A 25,174-nucleotide genomic window follows, 5' to 3' on the forward strand; every position below is an offset into this window, starting at 1 on the left:
TCTATGACCTTGCAGTAATGGCTATAGCTGGACTTGCTATTGCATTGAAAGATATAGGGCAGCAGTGTGGAGTAGTGGTTAGGGGCTCTGAACTCTTGACCGGAGGGTCGTGGGTTCAATCCCAGGTGGGGGGACACTGCTGCTGTACCCTTGAGCAAGGTACTTTAATTAGATTGCTCCAGTAAAAAAACCCAACTGTATAATTGTATGTAAAAATAATGTGATATCTTGTAACAATTGTAAGTCGCCCTGGATAAGGACGTCTGCTAAGAAATAAATAATAATAATATACTGCAAGCAACGTCAATAATATCTGCTTTGAGAGGAAAAAATGCAGCAATGCAGAAGACAAGAGAGAGAGAAAGAAAACTCGCTCAGTCAACTGGAAAGCGAGTTTCTATTTGCTGAACCCCCCCACACACACACACAGTACTTTGTTAGGGAGATGTTGGCACTCAGTCTTGCCTGGGGAGGGAGAGAGAGAGTCAGCAGAATTTCTCTGCTGTGAATTCAACACCATGACATGAATTATATATCGAGTGTGGCTCAGCCCGGCTCTGGAGAGCAGAAATAAGAATTCAACACAAATAATCGCCTCGTAATATGAATCCCTTTTATTAAAGGGAGCGGTGACGGGCGGTGTTTGAAATGCGTTTGCATCTCCTCGCTGGTCCTCCTTTGCGTCGGGCTGAATTCAGGTTCGTTCTTGGCGTTAATTTGCAGATGTTTTTAAAAAGTAACCGGGTTCCGAAAAAAATACAGCGTTACCCGTCACCCCTCGCGTTGCTACAACTGTTTAAATAACGTACCTGTCATTTTTTCTTTTCGTTGCTAACACCCTGACAACTTTTTTACACTGATAACTTTTTGAAGTCTGTTTCAAAGATCATTTCCATTGCAGAGTTCCTGAGTGCAAAATTGGCTTCAGTTCTCAAATTTACTAAAAAGTTATGTGATAAAAAAAGAAGTCAATTACTGAGGTCTGATGATGATTATTATTTATTTCTTAGCAGATGCCCTTATCCAGGGCGACTTCCAATTGTTACAAGATATCACATTATTTTTACATACAATTACATTATTTTTACATACAATTACCCATTTATACAGTTGGGTTTTTGACTGGAATAATCTAGGTAAAGTACCTTGCTCAAGGGTACAGCAGCAGTGTCCCCCCACCTGGGATTGAACCCACGACCCTCCGGTCAAGAGTCCAGAGCCCTAACCACTACTCCAAACTGATTAATGATTTATTAATTTTTTTAAGGGTGTGGTTATGAGCCTTTACTGTCTCTGCTCGCTCGCTCTTGTAATATTAGAACACAGGATCTGTAGAAGATATTACGGTGCTGTGAGGTTTGGGAGACCAGAGCGGACGTGCATGGCTCCGTCGCGATGAGAGCTCTCGTTTTTAAAAACCAACCCCGTTAATTTAGGAAACACCGCAAGAGAACTCTGGTCTCAAATCTGGTAGTTGGGTTGAATACAGTTTTTTTCCTCTCATCATTTTCTCTATTAAATGACATAATTTTGGTGCATTACAAACTCCATGTGAATTGTAATGCATAACCATGTTTAATGTGGTCTTTGCAATCTCTGTGGTATTTTTCTTTGGGGAAGGGGGGCGGCATTTTTGGGGTACCACGGCTCTTGTTGGAAGGGTCGCTTATTAAAACCTTATGCCTGGATTTGAATTTGGACGCTCTGTTTAGAATTGAGGGCAATGAATCACTGACCTACAACATCAACTGAAATTTCCCTATTCCCATTAATCTTGAAATATCATTAACACAGCAAGAGAAAAGGAGCACAGAGCCACACACGGTAAAACGCAGGAGACTTTTTAGAAGTGGTTTAAGACGCCTGATTAAAGCACAGAGCGGTCTGACATTTTCACACACGAGTGTGTTTCTATATCCCTGATTACTGAGCGGAGATTGAAATTCTCACACCCAGAGGTGTTTTCATGCAGGTAGGTATATAAAGGATATCCATGACAGATCTGGTGATGTTCTGACACATTTGCACACCCCAGTGTCTGCGTGTGTGTGTGTGTGTGTGTGTGTGTGTATATCTATCTCTGGCAGTAGATTTTATCCAGAGCTACCTTAGAGACCAGTGGGGTGAACTCTACTTCATCAACAACTGCTGCTGCTGCTGCTGCAGAGTCACTTCCAATAGGAGCTCGTTTGTTTGACGTCTCATCCGAAGGATGGAGCACAAGGAGGTTCAGTGACTTGCTCTGGGTCTCACACACACACACACACACACACACACAGGGAGTCAGTGGCTGAGCCAGGATTTGAACCTCCTGGTATCAAGCCCCCTTTCTCTAACCACTGGACCAGCGAGCCGCCTACAATAGGACCTCGGTCTCTCCCAGACAGCTGCTTTCGGGAAGCAAACAACCGCTCCAGCTGGATTATTCAGTCCGTGCCCATTCCCCATTCCTGAACCACCTGGCATCGTCTGAGCTGCTGAATCAGGGGTGGCAAGTAGGTGCCATCTTCTGCATTTAGCCCAGAGCGCCTCCAGTCGTGCCAGGTGGTTAAGTGGCATGTCAGCTGTGTCCACTAACGGCCCGGTCAGTCAACACAGCCCCAGAGGTCCCAGGCCAGGGCACCCCCACTGTCTGCTCAGACAGTGGGAGCTGTGTGGCCTCGTTCCTGCTGACTTGGTTAGACAGCTATGAATTCAACATCCCAGGAGGGGAGGGGAGGGGAGGGGAGAGCTTCTTGAGGACAAAGCTGCAATAAAACAGCCTTGAGGTTTTTTGTTACCTTGGAATAAAAAAAAGACACTGTTGTGAGAAGCTAATTTTTTTTAACACAGTGCTGCTCATTGCAATTTTGATCAACGATAACGTGTTGGGATTGTGTGTGTGTGTGTGTGTGTGTGTGTGTGTGTGTGTGTGTGTGTGTGTGTAACCCTGAGCAAGTCACTTCACCTCCTTGTGCTCCGTCCTTCGGATGAGACGTAAAACAAACGAGGTCCTATTGGAAGCGATTTACAGAGACTAGGGGGGTGAACTCTGCATCATCATCAATAGGAGCTCGTTTGTTTTACGTCTCATCCGAAGGACGGAGCACAAGGAGGTTCAGTGACTTGCTCAGGGTCTCACACACACACACACACACACACAGGGAGTCAGTGGCTGAGCCGGGATTTGAACCTCCTGGTATCAAGCCCCCTTTTTCTTTAATCGCCGGACCCCCGCGCCTCCTGTTACCTGTAACGCAGCAGCTAGTCCTGTGTAAGGCTTCATCAAAGTGTTTTAAAGTGATGTAATTCGACCCTTTGTTCCTCTCTCCTCCTCTCTCAGTGCTGATGGCTGGGAGGCTGGGAGGCTGTTTGGTCGTGGTGTCTCAGTGTTAAATTCCTCCGGGGTGTGACAGCTCGCCTGCCCTGCCAGCCCGCGCCCGGCCGCACAATGCAGTATTCAAGCAGGGCCTGGAGACTGACCACCGCACCCTGACTCACTCCCCTCCCTCCCTCCCTCGCTGACCACCCCACCCTAACTCACTCACTCCCTCCCTCCCTCGCTGACCACCCTAACTCCCTCCCTCACTCGCTGACTCCCTCCATGACTCCCTCCCTCCCTCACTGACTCACTCACTCCCTGACTCCCATCCTCACTCCCTCCCTCGCTGCTGACTCCCTTCCTGACTCCCTACCTCTCTCCCTTCCTTCCTAACTCCCTCCCTCCATCGCTGACTCCCTCACTGACTCCCTACCTCCCATCCTCACTCCCTCCCTCTCCCCCTCCCTCTCTCCATCCCTCCATGCCTCCCTACCTCTCCCTGCCTCTCTCCCATCCTCCCTCCATGACTCCCTACCTCCGATCCTCCCTTCCTCCTCCCTTATCTTACACTGGGGAGATGCACATTTTATATAATAGAAACGCATGAGGGGGAGAATTGCGCAAAAGTGTGTGCTACATATGGCAGGGGGTATTATTATTATTATTATTATTATTATTATTATTATTATTATTATTATTTGGTATAAAAATCACTATACAGTGAATGTCCAATATAGTGACTAGATATTTGCGCGGTGCTTGCAAAGACACCACGAAAAGTTCCTGTCAGGACTCTGCACTCTGATTGGCTATCATGTTATTGTTAATGAAACAATGAATAATCCTCTCCCAGCACCGAAACCCTAACCCCAAGGTCACTATCCTATACTGCATCCATTACACATCTAAAGTATGTCTGGCAGTGAAGACGCGTTTTTGTTTAAAACCGGAGGGGCTGACTTCCTCAGTTGTCCGGAGAGGGACATTTCGTGGTCGCTTTGTAAGCACAGCGATACCTGCCCTGATATCGGTTATTTTCGCATTAAATGAATCGATTCTTGACTCCTGTTCTCTGTAGACGGGCTCGTTCTTCACTCGCTCGTACTGTATCAGCGTACAGTGGCTAATGTTGCTGCATCAGCTTAAATCAAACTAACCCGCACTAAAAAAAACAGCCTTCCTGTCATCATCATCATCATCCTCTTCTTCATCCTCCTCCTCCTCCTCCTCATCATCCTCATCCTCCGATTCCGTGTCACGCTCTGTATTTCTCAGGCCGTTTTGTCCTCTAAAAAAATGTCCTGGCAACCTTATTTTTTCTTCAGCCTCTCTCTCTCTCTCTCTCTCTCTCTCTCTCTCTCTCTCTCTCTCTTTAATAGGAGGGGGTGGAATAGAAGAAAGCCCGTTTTGTACGGGGGGGGGGGGGGGGGGGGGGGGGTAATTTGTTTCTTTCTAATTTCTCTCTCCCTCTCTCTCTCTCTCTCTTTCTTTCCCGTCTCTTCTCTTTCTGTGTCCTCTTCTCGTCCGTGGCTGCTGCGTGTGACCGTTACCGGACAGCTCTGCATAGCGGCGCCGCAACATCCCACGTACACTGCAGCAACCGGGGTGCAAGTAACGGAAGCTACCGACCGACTCTCCCGTTCCCGAGGGAGCCGCAGCGCAGATTCGCTCACTAGTGACCACTGACCGGAGCAGCGCTGCAAAAGACACAGACTTCAAGAGACGTAACGCCGTTGCCTTTTCTGAATAGAAGCAGGTGTGCAATCGTTTTTAATATGTCGGGTTGTTTGATTTGTACAAAACTAGTGTCATAATAATAATAATAATAATAATAATAATAATAATAACGGGCTTCTATAAATGCTGGTTCATGACGATTGATTGAATGAATGAAATTGAATATATTGCTTGTTGAAAAAAGTTTATTTTTTATTTTTTTATAAATAATGGTGTGTGAATAGTTATTAAAGGGATTATTATTATTATTATTATTATTATTATTATTATTATTATTATTATTATTATTATTATTAATACCGCATATACAGCATCTGCTGGCAAACTTTGAGCTCGAGTTACAGCCTCGAGCGCCTTCGCCGCTGTCCTTGCTGCGTCATGCAGACTAGTACCCGGATGATTGAATCTGCAGATCGATTTGCTTATCATTAGTATTTAATTATTACCGAAACTGCTCGCTCTCCCTCTCTCAAGAATCGTGTCTGAAATGGCTGGTAACTAGTTTTATTCCACTTTAAAACTGAATTCATTACAGCCATTGAATTTAACTCTGTTCATTGCAATATATATATATAGGTTTTTAAAAATATATTTTAACCCATTTCACAATATTATTTCATGTTTTTTTTTCAATATAAAATACTACAGCCACACACACACACACACACACACACACACACACACACACACACACACACACACAAATAAGTAAATACATCTACATATGTATTCAAGCAAACGTGTGTGGTCACGTGTGTTAACTTGTTTTCAGCTCTTAAACAGTTGTAGATTTCAAGGTAACCGTGACATTTTTTATAAGTAACCTGAACTCAAGTTAACACAGTTAGAAGTTTTGTGACTTCATTGAGAAATGCTCAAACAAACGCACTTTTAAACTGCACAGAAAAAAGCGCTGACGCCGTCTTGTTTCAAAAGACTCGGTCGAACTTGATATTTCTTTTAAAGAAAGGCAATCCATTATGTATGCTTTGGCAGTGCATTTATATGCCACGAGTAACGACGCATTGACAAGAGACAGCCGTGCAGCCGTGCAGTGAAACCGCAGCTAAACTTAACCGCTGTGTTTTATAATGAGGAGAACTGGAAATAATTTAAGTTTTTTTTTTTTTTTTTTGGCGCGTTTGGGTTCAATTTTAATTTTAACGTCTCGTTTTAATGGAAAAGAATACGGAGGACGAGTCACGCATGCGCTCTCTTTACTATCAGCGCACTTCTGTATATGACCTTGAACTGGTATTAATGTCAAAACACTATCCAAATGTACCATGGTAAGCGAGTGTGTGTTATCGTTGTGTGTATATATGTATTTATTGTATATACATTCCCTGCAGTACAGCTCTGCTCACTAAGTCAGCCTCAAGTTAACCTTGACCTTTGACCTAATATGACTGAAGAGATGTGGGCTTCCTATTTTGGTTCAGAGCTGTAATTCTATGATTTTATTCGTCGAATTTGATGATGGATTTTCTTTGGGGAACGTTTTGGGGAAAATTGTCAGGACACCAGGACAGTTGATTTGGGGGGGTGGGGTGGGGGGGTCGATTCTAGCAGTGTCAAGGGAAAAATGATCATTAGCTTTAACAGTAGATTGTGTGGGTTGCTCCATTCAACTATAAATGCTCCTACTGTAAATTGTATAAATACTGTCTTGAGGCACGGAGACTGAACTGCTCCCTCCCTCCCTCACCCCTCTAAGAGAAAGGGTGCTCCCTCCAGTCCAGGGCAGGCTTGAGGCACGGAGACTGAACTGCTCCCTCCCTCCCTCACCCCTCTAAGAGAAAGGGTGCTCCCTCCAGTCCAGGGCAGGCTTGAGGCACAGAGACTGAACTGCTCCCTCCCTCCCTCACCCCTCTAAGAAAAAGGGTGCTCCCTCCAGTCCAGGGCAGGCTTGAGGCACGGAGACTGAACTGCTCCCTCCCTCCCTCACCCCCCCTAAGAGAAAGGGTGCTCCCTCCAGTCCAGGGCAGGCTTGAGGCACGGAGACTGAACTGCTCCCTCCCTCCCTCACCCCTCTAAGAGAAAGGGGGCTCCCTCCAGTCCAGGGCAGGCTTGAGGCACGGAGACTGAACTGCTCCCTCCCTCCCTCACCCCCCCCCCTCTAAGAGAAAGGGTGCTCCCTCCAGTCCAGGGCAGGCTTGTGACACGGAGACTGAAATGTTTGCCAATCTAGGAACGCCAGGAACCTTTCTCTGCTGAAGGACTGTTGTTAATAATATTGTGGGGATGACTCCAAATGATTCTGATGCATTCGTTTTTGTTGGACGAGGCTACCAGAGGTTTAGGCTCATCAGTAGCAGGGTCGCCTTTGACTCAGAACTGATTTATGTTTTCCCTCAGTGTCAGCATTTCATTTTTCCATCTGTGTGTGTGTTTTTTTTATATATACAGGCAGTGTGGTCTTGTGGTCAGAGCTGAGAGACTGGGAGGGAGGGAGGGAAGCAGCATGGCACAGTGGTTAGAGATGAGGGACTGGGAGGGAGGGAGGGAAGCAGCATGGCACAGTGGTTAGAGCTGAGAGACTGGGAGGGAGGGAGGGAAGCAGCATGGCACAGTGGTTAGAGCTGAGAGACTGGGAGGGAGGGAGGGAGGGAAGCAGCATGGCACAGTGGTTAGAGCTGAGAGACTGGGAGGGAGGGAGGGAGGGAAGCAGCATGGCACAGTGATTAGAGCTGAGGGACTGGGAGGGAGGGAGGGAGGGAAGCAGCATAGCACAGTGGTTAGAGCTGAGGGACTGGGAGGGAGGGAGGGAGGGAAGCAGCATGGCACAGTGGTTAGAGCTGAGGGACTGGGAGGGAAGCAGCATGGCACAGTGGTTAGAGCTGAGGGACTGGGAGGGAGGAAAGGAGTATGGTCTAGAGGAGGAAAATACTGATCTTTAATTCTTGCAATAATGATGCCATCGATATTTTAGAGACGTCATAATCGTCACGATGGTTCAAGAGCTTCTTTCATTCAAAGCCAGTTTCATTGACTCACAAACAGCGGCTTCAGTTGAAGTCACGTGTCGCCGCTGTTGTGAGAAGCTCATTTTAACAGAACGCTGCTCCGTTGCAATTCTGATCAGAGGTGACGTGTCGGGATCGATTAAAAGTGAACAGGAATTAAAAAACAGGAAGTGACCCTCAGCTCGGTTCAGGATTACGTCAAGTGGAGTCTTGGGCACATTATGTACAGTAACCCAGACAGACGGACAGACAGACAGTCTCATAGCAACAGCGTGTTAGCTCAAGAAAGAACGAAGGCTCTTTTCAGCTCCTACAGGAAAGCCATAGAAAAAGCTTGGCAGCTGTGCTTGGGAGTAAAACTCTCGCCTGTTCAGTCAAGTCTAGCCTGTTGAAATCCCAGCTGTGCTTTAGCGGTTTCAGTCCCCTTTTCATTCATGTGTAATTCTGTTTGATTTCGTTCCTTGACACTTGTGGAATTGTGGCTGGGAAGCGTGCCATCCCGGGAAAGAGAATAGGGAAAAGGGAACGTCACTCCGAGGAATTGAATCACCCCGGAGATAAATGCTGCCTTGTGATTGGCTGAGGGAGGGGGGAGGGGGGAGGGGGGAGTGCTGACCGGCCAGATTATTTTCTTTGATGGAAATAGGGGTCTTGTCAAAATGTTCAAGTTCAGTCTGGTTTTGAAGAAATTGAAGTTTTGTAGTCGTGGAAGTTTGCTTGAAGTTTTTTTTTAATACAGAAGTCGTTTGAATTTCTTTCTTTTTTTTTTATTTCCCCGTGCCAGTTTAATGTGCCTGCGATTATTCTAAGCGGTTCTGGCTTCTGTTGCTTCAATATTAGAGGGTTTTTTTTTTATAATTGGTTTCTAAACCTGTGTTTACCTGGCTCTGAGCTGCTTTGAGTTTCCCTGGAGAGTCCTGCTGGCTGCTGGGTGCGGAACAGCCTGCCTCATTCCATGCAAATCACATGACAGTGAGATCTTTCAAATCTGTGACCTTTCAAACCATCTACACCTCCCCTCTCTCTCTCTCTCTCTCTCTCTCTCTCTCTCTCTCTCTCTCTCTCTCTCTCTCTCTCTCTCTCTCTCTCTCTCTCTCTCTCTCTCTCTCTCTAAGGGAGTCTATGCCACGTCGCGTCGCGGCTGTGATCGGGCAATTATTATTATTATTTTTAATTAGTCATTCAGCAGATGCTTTTATCCAAAGCGACTTACGACTTACAGAGACTAGGGGGGTGAACTCTGCATCATCAACAACTGCTGCTGCTGCTGCAGAGTCACTTCCAATAGGAGCTTGTTTGTTTTACGTCTCATCTGAAGGACGGAGCACAAGGAGGTTCAGTGACTTGCTCAGGGTCACACACACACACACACACACACACACACACACACACAGGGAGTCAGTGGCTGAGCTGGGATTTGAACCTCCTGGGATAAAAGGCCCCTTTCTTTAACGCCAGACCACTAAGGTCCTAATAAAGTGTGCATTACAAATTGAGTAACAGATTACCAGGGACAGGAACCACACAGAGAGAGAGAGAGAGAGAGAGAGAGAGAGAGAGAGAGAGAGAGAGAGAGAGGGGATGAGGGTGTAAATTCGCAGTGTCACAGTACTTTGTTGAGCAGTGAGAAACGGCTGCAAAGTGGGGGGGTGGGGGGTGGGGTGGGGGGGGGGGGGTTGTTAACTCGTCGGTGGGAGAAAGGGCAGGCTGGGGGTCTCCGGGGGGGACTCAGAGAGTCTCGATCACAATTCCATTCACGGAATGAGAGCTCGCACAGACCCCGATCCAGCTCTCTGTGTGACTCAATGCAGCTCCGCAGGGGCCTGAGCCAAACGAACGCTGCATCCACGGGGGAATCAATCACACCCCCCCCCCCCCCCCCCCACTCTCTCTCTGTCTCTCTCTCTTCAGGGTTTTTTCCCTTTCTTTCTTTCTTTCTTTCTTTCTATTTTTGCCCTTTTGTTTTTTGTTCTTTTTCCCTTTTTTCCTTCTTTTCTATTTCTCTCTCTCTCTTGCTTTCTTTCTTTTTTTGTAAATCACTCCTTTTCCTTTTCATTTCTCTATTTTTTCCTTTCTTTCCATGTAAATTCACTGACAGACGTTAATCTTCTAAACGCCCCTTCACACTTGAAAATCATCACTATAATACCCAACAAATCTTTTTTCTGGGGCAGGCTGTGCTGTGAATGGGAGCCAATGTGACGTTAATCTGTTGAGTATTGTTCCTGCAATGGGATAATGAGAGCTACACATTTTAAATGTTAACGACCCTATATTCATATTCAGTGCCATAGACTCCACCCTGGCATATAGAGGCTGTCAGATAGTGTTCCCATGTAAAGCAATGGGCTGTGATCCGCTTAACTCAGTTTTTCGTTTTTCTTTTTCACAGAAGAGAAATGTTCCTGCTGCTGTTAGCCCTCTGCCCCCTCGTCCTGGGATCCATCTACAACTCGGGACAAGGAGAAGGTAAATTCACCAGCCCCCCCCCCCCCCCCCCCCCCAAAAAAAATGGTATCCCACAGAGATTCAGGACTGCTGTGTCTCTCACTGCCTTTCCACTGCCTCCTCAAGACCCTCCCTGTTCAGACTGCGCTTGTAGATCTCTGGATCTGCCCCTCCTGCTCTGCGCTGGACTCGCCTGACCTCAGCACCACGTTACTGGATCCTCAGCTGATGCGCTATCCTTGCACTATTGCACTGCTAACATGTCACTGTAGATATAACTTGCTGTGATCCTAACTGGCTGCATCATTTAATTTCACAAGCGCTGCTGTGGTCCAGTGGTTAAAGACAGGGGCTATCTACCAGGAGGTTCAAATCCCTGCTCAGCCACTGACTCACTGTGTGTGTGTGCGTGTGTGTGTGTGTGTGTGTGTGTGTGTGTGTGTGTGTGACACTGAGCAAGTCACTTCACCTCCTTGTGCTCCGTCCTTCGGATGAGACGTAAAACAAACAAGCTCCTATTGGAAGTGACTCTGCAGCAGCAGCAGCAGTTGTTGATGATGCAGAGTTCACCACCCTATTCTCTGTAAGTCGCTTTGGATAAAAGTGTCTGCTGAATGCCTATTTCATAATAATAATTCCTTATCTCTCTCTTCTACAGATGATGACCGGACACTCTGGGTCACGATGTCCGCTGACCCCCTGGCGGCGACGCCCACTCTGGGCGGCTCCCTGACCCTCCCGTGTCACTTCCTCCTCTCTGACCCCACACCGGCGTCCGGCCGTCGGGCTGTGCTGACCACCCCGCGGGTCAAGTGGACGGTCATCACAGAGGGCCGCGAGCTGGAGATACTGGTGGCCAGGGGTCAGAGGGTAAAGGTCAGCGAAAAGTACAGGGAGCGAGCCTCCTTGCCGCACTACCCCTCCTCACCCACAGACCTTACGCTGCGTCTGGACGCCTTGCGGACCAACGACTCGGGGGTGTACCGCTGCCAGGTCCAGCAGGGACTGGAGGATGCACACGACCAGGCCGAGGTGAAGGTCAAAGGTTAGTCAAGCAGACCAGCGTTGGGGCTCTAGTGCCTTAATCAGCATTATTCAAACTAGAAGAGACCGAGTCAAGCAGACCAGCGTTTGGGCTCTAGTGCCTTCATCAGTGTACTAATCCCCTCTACTCACCTCTCCTCTCCCCTCTCCCCCTCCTCCTCTCCCCCTCTCCTGCCCTCCCCCCTCTCCCCTCCTCTCCCCTCTACCCTCCTCTCCTCCCCCCTCCCCTCCTCCCCTCCCCTCTCGCCTCTCCCCCCTCCCCTCTCCCCTCTCCCCTCCCCTCCTCCCCTCTCCCCCCCCCCCCCTCCCCCGTCCCCCCTCCCCTCTCCCCTCTCCCCTCTCCCCTCTCCCCTCTCCCAGGCGTGGTGTTCCACTATCGTGACGCCTCCAGTCGCTATGTCTTCTCGTTCGTTGCTGCCCAGCATGCCTGTGCTGTGATCGGGGCACGCATCGCCACTCCAGAGCAGCTCCTGGCTGCCTATCACAGCGGGTTTGAGCAGTGTGACGCGGGCTGGCTGTCCGACCAGACCGTCAGGTAGGAGGGGGCGAGAGAAACGAGTCTCTAATAATAATAATAATAATAATAATAATAATAATAATAATAATAATATTAAAAATAATAATAATAATAATAACAGGTGGTGATGAAGGACAAAGGTTTATGAATAGCAGGTTCATTTTGTAATATCTTTTCAGATACCCAATCCAGATGCCGCGAAAGGGTTGCTATGGAGACATGGACGGATTTCCTGGTGTGCGAAATTATGGGCTGCAGGAACCGGAGGAACTGTTTGACGTGTATTGCTATGTAGAGAATTTAAATGGTAAATAATGTCTGTATGTACATTATATGCATCTCTGCACACCCTCAGTGCCTACCAAACACCCTACATTGCATTCTGCATGGAACGGTATTGTCTAGATACAACGCGTGCCGCTGGTATTAACAGACAGAGGCGTTTGACGAGATGCCCTGAACCCCAGGAGAGACGGCCTCAGATGAGACAGCGATGGTCCAGATGATCTGGAGGTACTGGGAGCTTCTCTGTCTGTGTCGCCTCTATGCCTGCTATTTCTACTCTAGCAGCTCAGAGGCTACGCGACTACAGTTTGTTTCTGTTATCTTACTGATAGAAATGAGTTACTCAGCTGGTACTCCACTAAGGTGCAACCAACCGCTAACTACTCTCTTTCACAAGGTCACTGTGGTTATTTGTTTACCAGAGCTCTCCTTTCCCATGCACATGCGTTATCACTTCTGTCATTCAAAGCCTAAAGACAAGTTATTTGTTGCCTTAGCAACTCTACAGTTAGGGTCAAAAGTTTTGCATCACCTAGAATTTTAGGATTGACACATAATTAAAAAATATGTATTTATTTGAACATTATTTAGATCTTTTATCTAACATAAGAACATAAAAACATAAGAAAGTTTACAAACGAGAGGAGGCCCCATTCAGCCCATCTTGCTCATTTGGTTGTTAGTAGCTTATTGATCCCAGAATCTCATCAAGCAGCTTCTTGAAGGATCCCAGGGTGTCAGCTTCAACAACATTACTGGGGAGTTGGTTCCAGACCCTCACAATTCTCTGTGTAAAAAAGTGCCTCCTATTTTCTGTTCTGAATGCCCCTTTATCTAATCTCCATTTGTGACCCCTGGTCCTTGTTTCTTTTTTTGATCACGTCATGTGATCAAAGAAACTGCAAAATGATATGGCTTTAAAAAAAAAGTCTACCAGACAGGAGCAATAATAGCAGTACAAGTAGTATTTCATGTTAAATTTTGAAATTTTTCAACTGTTGTCATTTTCCGTTAAGTCTGTGGAAAAACTACAAAGCGGCGGTGTGTAATTCAATATGCTAACGTCGCATTATGCAGGTTTTCATTCGACTTCATGAAGCGATTCATTCTATGGGGTGATGCAAAACTTTTGCCCAGAGCCGTACCTCAGCAGACTGGTTTTAGACGTTAACGTTTCCCTTGCCCTTCCCAGGCGAGGTCTTCCACGCCTCCTCCCCAGAACGGCTCACCCTGGAGGAAGCAAAGGGGTACTGCGGGCAGCAGGGGGCGGAGCTGGCCAGTACTGGTCAACTGTACGCGGCCTGGAACGAGGGTCTGGATAACTGCAGCCCGGGCTGGCTGGCGGACGGCAGCGTGCGGTACCCCATCACCACGCCACGAGATCGCTGCGGGGGCAGCCAGCCCGGGGTCAAGACCGTGTACCTGTACCGCAACCAGACAGGATTCCCGGACCCCAAATCCCGCCACGACGCCTACTGCTTCAGAGGTCAGAGGACAAGGGGGTGTGGGCTGATTATACACTTTATGTAGGCATGATGGTCCAGCGGTTAAAGAAAAGGGGTCTTGATACCAGGAGGTTTAAATCCCGGCTCAGCCACCGACTCCCTGTGTGTGTGTGTCTGACCCTGAGCAAGTCACTGAACCTCCTTGTGCTCCGTCCTTCGGTAAAACAAACGAGCTCCTATTGGAAGTGACGCTGCAGCAGCAGCAGCAGCAGCAGGTGTTGATGATGCATAGTTCACCCTCCTAGTCTCTGTAGGTCACTTTGGAGAAAAGCGTCTGCTGAATGACTAATTAGTAATGAATAATAGTAATACCCTCCAGTGGTAGTATTGGGCAACCAGGCTGTCTCTGTTAATAGACAGGTTATTATAAGAAAGTTCAGCAGTGTGTTTCGTTGTTTGTTAATGGCTAGTTAGTGTATATTTGCATGCTTGATGGTTCTCAATACTTTGTAGTACATTTTAGAGCATGGTTTAAAAATTGGATTGGTGAGGCTTTTATTTTACTGGTCACTTTTCTAAAGGTTTATTTACTTTTTTGTTAATTGTAAGTTAATATATTTGAAAACTGTTAAAAAAAACAGTTTTCTTTAAAAATGCCTTATTTTCCCAGATATGATTGTCTTGGAGTTGGAATCTGGAATGTAACTCAATTTATACAAGCTAACCATATGTTTGTTAGCTGATAATTAACGATGAATTGTGAGTAAAACAAATAAGAAAAACGACGAGTAAAATGAACTGCATTTCTGTTATTTTGGTTCCTTCCTCTTTTGAATCTCTGAATCGCTCACTCTCTGACTCGTTTGCAGGTGACGGGACGTCCCACACAGAGTCCCCCGTGGGATACCAATCCACCGAACCTGAGGATATCAAAGCCATCACGACCCTGACGGACACCCTGCAGGAGATACAGCTGGCCAGGGAACAGGAGGAGAAAGAGAGTGAAGCTAAGGGGGCGGTGGACTCCTTCCCAATTACCGGAGACAGCATCGAGGGCCACAAGGGCCAGGGGCCACTGAGCTACTCAGACCCCTACGACCACATGGACGCCTTGCAAGGGTTCGAGGACAGCTCGGAGGAGCTCCCTTACCCAACAGCCTCGACCAATCCCGTCCCTGAAGGTTCCGTGTCCTTCCAGCCGACTCCAGCGACAGACGTAGATTCAGAAGTTCAGATTTCACAGTATGAAGTGTCAGGTGGGAACCCCAAACATTACGAGCCCATGCCTGAAACAAATGTAGCATCTGGGGTACCAACATCACAGTATGAAGTTTCAGGGACCATCGCTTTAGGAGTTCCAGGAGAAGAAGAGATAGCGCTGGTGGAAAAGGAAGCTGGCGGGACCTCTGTCGAGATACCCATAGGATCTGGAGGAAACCCCAAACACTACGAACCCATGCCTGAAACATACGTAGCTTCTGGGGTAACAACATCACAGTATGAAGTTTCAGGAGTTCCAGGAGAAGAAGAGATAGCGCTGGTGGAAAAGGAAGCTGGCGGGACCTCTGTCGAGATACCCATAGGATCTGGAGGAAACCCCAAACACTACGAACCCATGCCTGGAACAGACGTAGCTTCTGGGGTAACAACATCACAGTATGAAGTTTCAGGAGTTCCAGGAGAAGAAGAGATAGCGCTGGTGGAAAAGGAAGCTGGCGGGACCTCTGTCGAGATACCCATAGGATCTGGAGGAAACCCCAAACACTACGAACCCATGCCTGGAACAGACGTAGCTTCTGGGGTAACAACATCACAGTATGAAGTTTCAGGAGTTCCAGGAGAAGAAGAGATAGCGCTGGTGGAAAAGGAAGCTGGCGGGACCTCTGTCGAGATGCCGATAGGATCTGGAGGAAACCCCAAACATTACGAGCCCATGCCTGAAACAAATGTAGCTTCTGGGGTACCAACGTCACAGTATGAAGTTTCAGGAACCATTGCTTCAGGAGTTCAGATTTCACAGTATGAAGTTTCAGGAACCATTGCTTCAGGAGTTCAGATTTCCCAGTATGAAGTTTCAGGGACCATAGCTTCAGGAGTTCCGATTTCCCAGTATGAAGTTTCAGGAACCACAGCTTCAGGAGTTCCGATTTCCCAGTATGAAGTTTCAGGGACCATAGCTTCAGGAGTTCCGATTTCCCAGTATGAAGTTTCAGGAACCATAGCTTCAGGAGTTCAGATTTCACAGTATGAAGTTTCAGGAACCATAGCTTCAGGAGTTCCGATTTCCCAGTATGAAGTTTCAGGAACCACAGCTTCAGGAGTTCCGATTTCCCAGTATGAAGTTTCAGGGACCATAGCTTCAGGAGTTCCGATTTCCCAGTATGAAGTTTCAGGAACCACAGCTTCAGGAGTTCCGATTTCCCAGTATGAAGTTTCAGGGACCATAGCTTCAGGAGTTCCGATTTCACAGTATGAAGTTTCAGGGACCATCGCTTCAGGAGTTCCGATTTCCCAGTATGAAGTTTCAGGAACCATCGCTTCAGAAGTCCCAGGAGAAGAAGAGATAGCGCTGGTGGAGCAGGAAGCTGGTGGGACCTCCGTCGAGATGCCCATAGGATCTGGAGGAAACCCCAAACATTACGAACCCATGCCTGAAACAGACATAGCTTCTGGGATCCCAACTCCCCAGTATGAAGAGTCTGGAAGGAGTTCCACGCTTTATGAACCAGAATCCCACCTCGCCGAAGGACCTTCTGTAACTCTTCCGCCTGAAGAATCGAGTGCAGCTCCCCAGTTCCCTCAAACTGCCACGGATTTGGACGACGGCGTCTCGTCTCAGCCACGGGAAGAATCTGGAGAATCTGGAGCCGTTCCTCAATACCCCGGGCCCACCGCGGCCCCCGAAAACTGGGACTCGACTGGAATCCAAACCCAGGAGGTTGTGGCTTCAGCTGGAGAGCCTGAATCTGGGGACCTGGGACACGTAGCCTCTGGTCAACCTGGAGAAGAACCCGTGGATGGGACTGGTTCTGCTGGACCAGTGGATCAGATTCCCAGTTCCCAGCATGGTAAGTTTCTATCTATCTATCTATCTATCTATCTATCTATCTATCTATCTATCTATCTTACAGAGGCTGTCTCACTTTACATCTTCCCATTTATCTGGAAAAGCCAACTCATCCAATTTTGATAAAACCTGGTATTAACATTATTCAGTGTATGAGGTATTGGGATTATCTGTATGTCACACTTTTGCACATGGCCCTAAAACTACTCGTTTAAATGGTGATGAAACTTGATATTAACCGTGTTCAGCGTAAATTACTGAGAGTGTCAGATTGCGGGTATATTTGGAGGGGGCTGCAGCTGTCCATCCGTATGTCAGGCTTGAGAACACAACAAGACATTCCACGTGCTGCAAATCACCCGTAACACTCAGTCAGAATTCTACACTATACAGAAAGCCGTGCAGACAAATGCTTGCCTTCCACATTCTTAGTCCTGGCTTCCAATGCTGTGGATCTCATGTCAACTCTCCAACTGTTCTAAGACTTGTTTTTTCCCCCCTAATAGGCGCTGGTTCCGCCCCGGATCAGTCCGGCTACGCCTGGCCAGATTTTCCGATCCCTGAAGGAAGAGACCTGGTTTCAGGAGATGAGCGGATAGCGCTGGTGGAGCAGGAAGCTGGCGGGACCTCCGTCGAGATGCCTATGGGATCCGCGGATCAGGAGGGCGGGGTAGAGTCTGTGGAACAGGGATCCGCTCCCATCGTCGGCCTGGAGCCGGCAGAGGAGACCTCGTCCGCAGTGGAGACCAGCACAGCCTGGCCCACGGAGGAGGTCTACCCAGAAGTCACTCCGTCTGGAGCCAACGAGGGAGATCTTCTCAGCGGCTTCCCTGTCACTCTGATCACCTCGCTGGCCCCTTCCCTGGAGGTCACAGCGGCTCCAGCCTGGCCGACGGAAGCCGAAGCCAGCTCCCCTAGCGACTTGGAGACCCACATCCCGGATTTGGGACTACCATCCGGAACCCAGTTCCCATCCGGGGAATTCCCGCATCCTCAGGAACCGGAAGGATCCATTGACGAGGAGAAGGTGGAAACCTGGGATGGGAGTGCACCGGAAGCCCCCACCGTAGCCCCTCTGGAGCACAGCACCAGCCCTGCCTCTTACTACCCGGAAGGCAGCGTGGAGCTTTCTGGAACGGCAGAGGTGGAACTAGCTACAAATCTGATCGATCTGGAGGAGCCTTCAGGTGTCCCCTCTGGGGCGCCAACTGCAGGGCTCTCGGTTGAAGGGCATCAGGTTTCCGGCGAGGGTTCTGGGGTAACCGAAATTCCCTCCAGCCCGGAAACAAGCGGCTTTCCCCAAGAGAGAGAAGAGACCGACGTCTCAGCGAGTCTTCCCCCCGCCACCACCGCCTCTGTGTTCACAGTCGGGACCTACAGCACAGCCGTCACGGGTTTCTTTCAAAGCACCGCCTCTAGCTCGCAAGAAGCCGCTGGAGAAACGTCAGGGTTGCCTTGGCAGGAATCGGGGAGCGGCGCCCACCCAGCGGTCTCCCAGACGGAAACCCCAGGGGTCACCCTTCTCCTGGATAACACGGGAACGCCGTCCACGTTCCAGCCCTCCACGTTCCAGCCCTCCACCGTAGTCCCGGAAGATTCCCGAACGACGGATTCAGAGTACAGCGGGGAGCACTCCGCCGTTCCGGTGGAGACGGACTCGTTTGCGCCGACGTCAGCCGCTCCCGTTCCCGAGACGACCACAGCTTTCGGGGGCCAGACAGCCATCACCACCCCTAGTTATCCCACCCAAGAGACCACCGATACGCCAAGCCCGACAACTTGGGAAAGCACGGAGGACCTTTACGAAAGTACCACTACCGCCCTGCCGTTGCCCACCAGCACCCTGATGCCAACCCTGGATGTATATGAGGAGGCCACTGAGGAGGCCCTTACCCTTAAACCCACCCTCGCTGCTTTGCCCACCGAAAGGGCAGTTTTGGGCCGCGTCGTGAACATTTCAGGTAACGCCTTCCTCTACGCGCCCCTAACAGTTCTAACCACCCTCCTGACCATTTTGTTTGACTTGGGAATGCACTAAAACTCTCTCACTGGCTCTTACTCCCTGTCTGTCTGTCTGTCTGTCCGCCTCTCTGCCCGTGACTGTCTGTCTCTCTTGGACGTTACGGGAGAAGCCGCAGTTAACGTTTGTCAAACAAATCTCGCCTGCCGCCGCGTATGACACTCTCTAACTTCTTGACTTCTGTGAAGTTTTCGAACAAATGTTTTTTTTTTCAGTGAAAATATGAATTAAAAAAAGTGTTTTATAGAAGGAAAACTTTCTTCTCTCTGCTGTTTCTGCCTTTATTTCTTACCTGTGTGTCTGTGTGTCTCTGTGTCTGTGTGTCTGTGTCTCTGTGTCTGTGAGTCTGTTTGTCTGTGTGTCTGTGTGTCTGTGTCTGTGAGTCTGTTTGTCTGTGAGTCTGTGTGTCTCTGTGTATATTGTGACACGAGTGACCCTTCCCTTTTAAAAGTCTCCCAGAGTACTGCCACACCCCAACTGAGAAGGTTTGGAAACTGCACCCAGTGTCGGCCATGTTGGCTCTGGCTGCTCTATAGTTTAATACTCAATGCTTCCCCCATTAAGGAGCCTCAATGGTGCCAGTTTCCCAGCCTCCTCTTGCCTCTAACCTTTCAGAGTAAAAGCTGAAGGGAACACGAAGCCACCGCTCTGAGGCTTGGAGCTTGGTTTCAGGAGACTGCAGGTTTCAGGTCACTGCGCGGCACACCAGGCAGGGAGACTTGGGGGTTTGATACAGCAAACCTCAAACTAGGTCTCCTGGGGGTCTCCTGGAACCAGCTTTCAAGCTCCTGAAAAAGTGGCTTTGTGTTCAACTCGGCTTTATAAAGAATGAAATCCTTGATCATTTGACATTAAATGTTCAATTTCTCAGTCCCTTGACATAGGGAGTCCCCCACCACACTGCCTCCCTCACAGTCCCTCATAAAAAAAATCAAAAGAGACTAGCAGCCAACAGACAAACGTCAGCGATTTAGAGGCATGCAGTTCCAAATTGAACAGGTTGAAACCTTTTGCACCATGTGAAGAAAAAACACAGACGCCAGTGTAGCAACACCAAAAACAGATTGAGTTTGGAATATATAACGACAAACCCGACGAGGTGGCAAAGAATTCAATCTCCTTCAGCTTAGAAAAGAAGAAGGGAAAGAGAGATTGAAGTCTTTAAAATCAGAAACGGTCGATAAAGTCCAAGACACGACTTCAAATTTAGCACAGAGAGAAGAACGAGGGGGCGTGCATGGAAGCTGAGCAGAGATTAGAACAGAAGCTAGGAAGCACTTTTTTTTACACAGAGAGAGTTAGAAATGCATGGAATAGACCCTACCAGGCGGTGAAGTGGTAGGATCTGAAACACTGGGGGCATTTAAACAAAGAGACTAGATTCTGTGCTTTTAAATGAGTTCCCCCCCAGTAGGGGAGTATGGTGCTAACAAGGGAACAGCCTTGATGGGCCGAACGACCTTTTCTACATGCTTCTAATTTCAGACCCGCGTAACAAATTGATGCACAAGGCAGGTAAGATGTGCGGAATAATTTTGATAGCTATATCAGTTTAATCCAGTGTCCCAGTCTGGTGCTAGTATATTCCCAACTCATAAACATTCTGTAAATTAAATAAATAATAATAATATTCGTGGTGCTGCTTGTCCTTCAAACTTTTTAAAGAAATTGACAATCCAAATGCATGCATTCATTTAGTGCAGCGACTGGGTGTTTCTTAGTGAAGCAGCAGCACCCTCGTGTGGTCATTCGCAGTACAACACCATACAGGTTTGGCTAAATTAACATCGAAACACAGGGTCACGGGCAGCAGGGTTTTGAACCCGGGTTGAGTGGCGCATGGAAACCATGTTATTATTATTATTATTATTATTATTATTATTATTATTATTATTATTATTATTATTATTATTTATTTATTTGGCAGACTCCTTTATCCCAGGCGACTCACACAGGTGTTACAGGGCAGCACAGGGTTACAATGCAAGCTTCATATTTAAATACAGTGTAGATTACAGTAAGTGCAAATAATAATAATACGACTAGAAAACTAGGATGCAGCCAGTTCGGATCACAGCAAGTTATATCTACAGTGACATTTTAGCAGTGCAATAGTGCAAGGATAGCACATCAGCTGAGGATCCAGTAATGTGGTGCTGAGGTCAGGCTAGTCCAGCGCAGAGCAGGAGGGGAGGAGCAAACTGGTATTTGTTAGTATGTTTGTAAGCTAGTAGCCCCCTTTAAATGAAGCGTGTCCCAGTGCTGCTGGGGGCTCAGTGTCCAGTGTCTGCCTTGTTGCTGTGTTACAGACGCCTGCCTGGACAACCCCTGTCAAAATGGGGGTACCTGCGTGGAGGAGGGAGCCCACACCAAGTGTCTGTGTCTTCCCAGTTATGGAGGAGAGCAGTGCGGGACAGGTGAGACTCACCTGAGGAGAGGCAGGGACAAAGGGACCAGGGGTGCAAATGGGTGCACTGGAGAGCCTACTGGTGCTAAATTATCAAACCCTACCTCTAATTAACACCCTCACACAACTTCCCCACACGACACATGCAGCATCTCTCCTGTGTATGTGGATGAGCGTGGGGGTGGGTCATGTGATCCAGGGGTTAGAGAAAGGGAAGGTTCAATCCTGGCTCAGCCACAGACACACTGTTTGTGTGTGTGTGTGTGTGTGTGTGACCCTGAGCAAGTCGCTTCACCTCCTTGTGCTCCGTCCTTCGGATGAGACGTAAAACAAACGAGCTCCTATTGGAAGTGACTCTGCAGTAGCAGCAGCAGTTGTTGATGATTCATAGTTCACCCCCAAGTCTCTGTAAGTTGCTTTGGATAAAAGAGTCTGCTAAATGACTCATTATTAATAATAATAATAATAATAATAATAATAATAATAATAATAATAATAATGGTCCAGACCCAATGAGAAACTATCATCATCTATGGTTGCTAAGGAATAAAAAAAAATATATATTTGTATATATATATTTGTTTTAAATAAACATGTCTACCTACTGGCACCAGAATTAAATGCTGCTGGTGCTATATGAGGTACCCTAGCACTAGAATCTAACACAACAGCACCAAATTTGCACCCCTGGCTAGGTGGTAGAGGGGAGGCTGGGGATGAGAGGGGGTAGGGGTTAGGAAGGGACAAGGGGACCAGGGGAAGGGCTAGGGGGGATGAGAGGGGGCTGGAGAGGTGATAGGGGTGGGGGAGGGAGAGAAGCTTTGAGTCAGGGAAGGTGCTGGGGGTTCGAGAGCAGTCAGGGATGAGAAGGGAGTGGAGGAGGTTGCTCGGAAGGGGTCGGGAGGCTGGGACAGGGAGAGGAGTTTCTCAGGAGCTGTGTCCCGGAGCCTTGCTCAGCGCTGCGTCTCTCTCTCTCCCATCAGATCTGGAGCACTGCGAGGCCGGCTGGGAGAAGTTCCAGGGGTTCTGCTACAGGCACTTCAGTAAACGGCAGGGCTGGGAGGTGGCGGAGCAGCACTGCAGGATGGGTGGGGGGCACCTGGCCAGCGTGATGACCCCCGAAGAGCAGGACTACATTAACAGTACGGAGACTCAAACCCACTGCCTTCCACACTGCAGCCCGGCGCTCTAACCACTGAGCTACTCAGACACACTGCCTTCCACACTGCAGCCCGGCGCACTAACCACTGAGCTACTGAGACACACTGCCTTCCACACTGCAGCCCAGCGCACTAACCACTGAGCTACTCAGACACACTGCCTTCCACATTCTTTTTTCCTTTCATTCATTCTTATTTATTCTTTCTCCTTTGTTTATTTTTTTCCTTTTTTCATTCATTCTCTATCTCTCTCCCCCTCCTCTCTCTCTCTCTTTCCTTCTCCCTCCTCTCGTCTCTCACTCTCTCTCCCTCCTCTCTCTCGTCTCTCTCTCTCCCTCTCTCTCCCCCCTCCCTCTCTTAAATTCCCCCCTCCTCTCTCTCTCTCTCCCTCTCTCTCTCTCTCTCTCTCCCTCCTCCCCCCCTCACTCTCTCCCCTCTCTCTCTCTCTCTCTCTCTCTCCCTCTCCCTCTCTCCTCACCGCTGTCTGTGTTGTTTTCAGATAAGTACAAGGAGTACCAGTGGACTGGACTGAACGACAAGACCATCGAAGGGGATTTCCGCTGGTCAGACGGCAACCCCCTGGTGAGCAGCCAAAGCACTATGACTAAAAACGCTTTCCCTTTAAAACCCTTTCGAACACACGAGGACTCCCTGTCACTGCCTCCAGAGCCCTGCCCTGTCATGTAGTCTGGATAATTAGTCAGCTTCTGATATTATTATTATTATTATTATTATTATTATTATTATTATTATTATTATTTGTCAGACGCCTTTATCCCAGGCGACTCACACAGGTGTTACAGGGCAGCGCAGGGTTGCAACGCAAGCTGGCAATACACTAGCTGAACACTAGAGGGTGCTGGTGCTTGCTTATATAAAGTGCAATCTTTATTTGGATCATTAAAAAACGTCTCTTCTCCACCACCTCACCTCTCGCCAGCTCTATGAAAACTGGTACCACGGGCAGCCTGACAGCTACTTCCTGTCTGGAGAGGACTGCGTGGTGATGGTGTGGCACGACGGAGGGCGCTGGAGTGACGTTCCGTGCAACTACCATCTCTCCTACACCTGCAAGAAAGGGATCTGTGAGTGGCTGCCCGCTCAGACGCTTCTTAAAGGATACAATATGAACGAGGATGCTGTGTATAATAATAACACTACTAGAATACAATATGAACTAGGATGCTATGTATAATAATAACACTACTAGAATACAATATGAACTAGGATGCTATGTATAATAATAACACTACTAGAATACAATATGAACTAGGATGCTATGTATAATAATAACACTACTAGAATACAATATGAACTAGGATGCTGTGTATAATAATAACACTACTAGAATACAATATGAACTAGGATGCTATGTATAATAATAACACTACTAGAATCCAATCTGAACTAGGATGCTATGTATAATAATAACACTACTAGAATACAATATGAACTAGGATGCTATGTATAATAATAACACTGCTAGAATACAATATGAACTAGGATGCTATGTATAATAATAACACTACTAGAATACAATATGAACTAGGATGCTATGTATAATAATAACACTACTAGAATACAATCTGTTGATTTAACAAAACACCAGGCAGGGAGACTTGGGGGGGGGGTTTGATACAGCAAACCTCAAACTAGGTCTCCCGGGGGTCTCCTGGAACCAGCCTTCAATCCACATGTGGCTTGGTGCTCCCTCGGCTTTGCTGACGGGGTTGTTGCCTGTGTGTTCTGCTCTCCAGCTTTCTGTAGACAGCCGCCCGTCGTAGAGAACGCCCGGATGTACGGGAGGCTCCGGTCTCAGTACGAGATGAACTCGGTGGTCCGGTACCAGTGCCAGGAAGGATTCCAGCAGAGGCAGAACCCCGTCATCAAGTGCCAGTCCGACGGGAAGTGGGAGGAGCCCCGGATCATCTGTATCCCGGGTAAGCAGAGAGAGAGAGAGAGGGGGGTTGGGGTTGGGGTTGGGGTTGGGGTTAGGGTTGGGGTTAGGGTTGGGGTTAGGGTTAGGGTTAGGGTCTGGGTTATCAATTCAGATTCAGAACAGGATTGAGTCAACTCCTGTTTTCCAGTTCCCAATTCCAATATCCTGTTCCCTTTTAATCAATCCCAAGACATCGCTGATCAGAATTGCAATGGAGCCGCGTTCTGTTAAAATGAGCTTCTCTCAACAGCGGCTGAGCGTGACGTCAACTGAAGCCGCTGTTTGTGAGTCAATTAAACTGGCTGCGAGTGAAAGAAGCAGTTGAATGATCGCGACGATTATGACGTCTCTAAAATAGCAATTCCCATTCCTTTGAAGGAATCGGAAATTGAATCAGAATGAGAAAAACAGGAATGGAGCCCAACTCTTAAAATGTATTGTTGCAAAATCAAAATATGCTTTTTGACTGATATTTCTTACCTTTCTTTCAGCCAACAACAGCAACAACACCAGCCCTGAAGTGAAGACTGGGTCTGAGCCCCAGGTCCAGGCTGAGGAGCCATTCAGAGAGGGGGCAGCCACGGAGCAAGCACCCGAAATAGGGGACTTGTACTGGGGGGATGAGAAGAAGTAACCTGCCCCCCCCCTCTCCCTCTACCCCCCCCCACACCGAGAAAAAAACAAGACGAGAGAAGCCCCCCCCCCCAAAAAAAAGCTTGTGTCCTGAAAAACAACCCCTCTTTTTATCTGCTTTTTATATTGACTTCTACAGAGTGCAGTCCGTCCAACTGCTCTGTGACCGACACGATTCAATAAGAATCACGGCGATCTGGAATCT

The 25,174-nt window shown here is 48.1% G+C and overlaps 1 protein-coding gene across 4 annotated transcripts in view; it reads left to right on the plus strand.

The window, feature by feature from the left end:
• The first annotated feature begins 4,769 nt into the window (after positions 1-4,769).
• LOC117395495 (aggrecan core protein) overlaps positions 4,770-25,174 on the plus strand; it is an 81,490-nt gene continuing 61,085 nt past the window's right edge. For 2 of the 4 annotated variants that reach the window (XR_009310234.1, XM_059007514.1), the window contains exons 1-14: positions 4,770-5,057; positions 10,397-10,473; positions 11,111-11,497; positions 11,857-12,031; positions 12,193-12,320; positions 13,491-13,784; positions 14,613-16,811; positions 17,317-18,771; positions 21,140-21,247; positions 22,221-22,379; positions 22,897-22,979; positions 23,338-23,482; positions 24,155-24,337; positions 24,828-25,174. The exon at positions 24,828-25,174 is cut by the window's right edge. Coding sequence is in view for 3 of the 4 variants with exons in the window: in XM_059007514.1 (XP_058863497.1) it covers positions 10,404-10,473; positions 11,111-11,497; positions 11,857-12,031; positions 12,193-12,320; positions 13,491-13,784; positions 14,613-16,811; positions 17,317-18,771; positions 21,140-21,247; positions 22,221-22,379; positions 22,897-22,979; positions 23,338-23,482; positions 24,155-24,337; positions 24,828-24,970 (5,529 nt within the window). In the remaining variant the exon portion in view is untranslated. Of the gene's footprint in view, positions 5,058-6,098; positions 6,328-10,396; positions 10,474-11,110; positions 11,498-11,856; positions 12,032-12,192; positions 12,321-13,490; positions 13,785-14,612; positions 16,812-17,316; positions 18,772-21,139; positions 21,248-22,220; positions 22,380-22,896; positions 22,980-23,337; positions 23,483-24,154; positions 24,338-24,827 lie in introns of those variants that run through there. The other 2 variants (XM_059007515.1, XM_059007516.1) reach the window with 2 other exon arrangements.

The sequence above is a fragment of the Acipenser ruthenus genome, chromosome 35 (genome assembly GCF_902713425.1).
Source record: "Acipenser ruthenus chromosome 35, fAciRut3.2 maternal haplotype, whole genome shotgun sequence".
NCBI classification, from domain to species: domain Eukaryota; kingdom Metazoa; phylum Chordata; class Actinopteri; order Acipenseriformes; family Acipenseridae; genus Acipenser; species Acipenser ruthenus.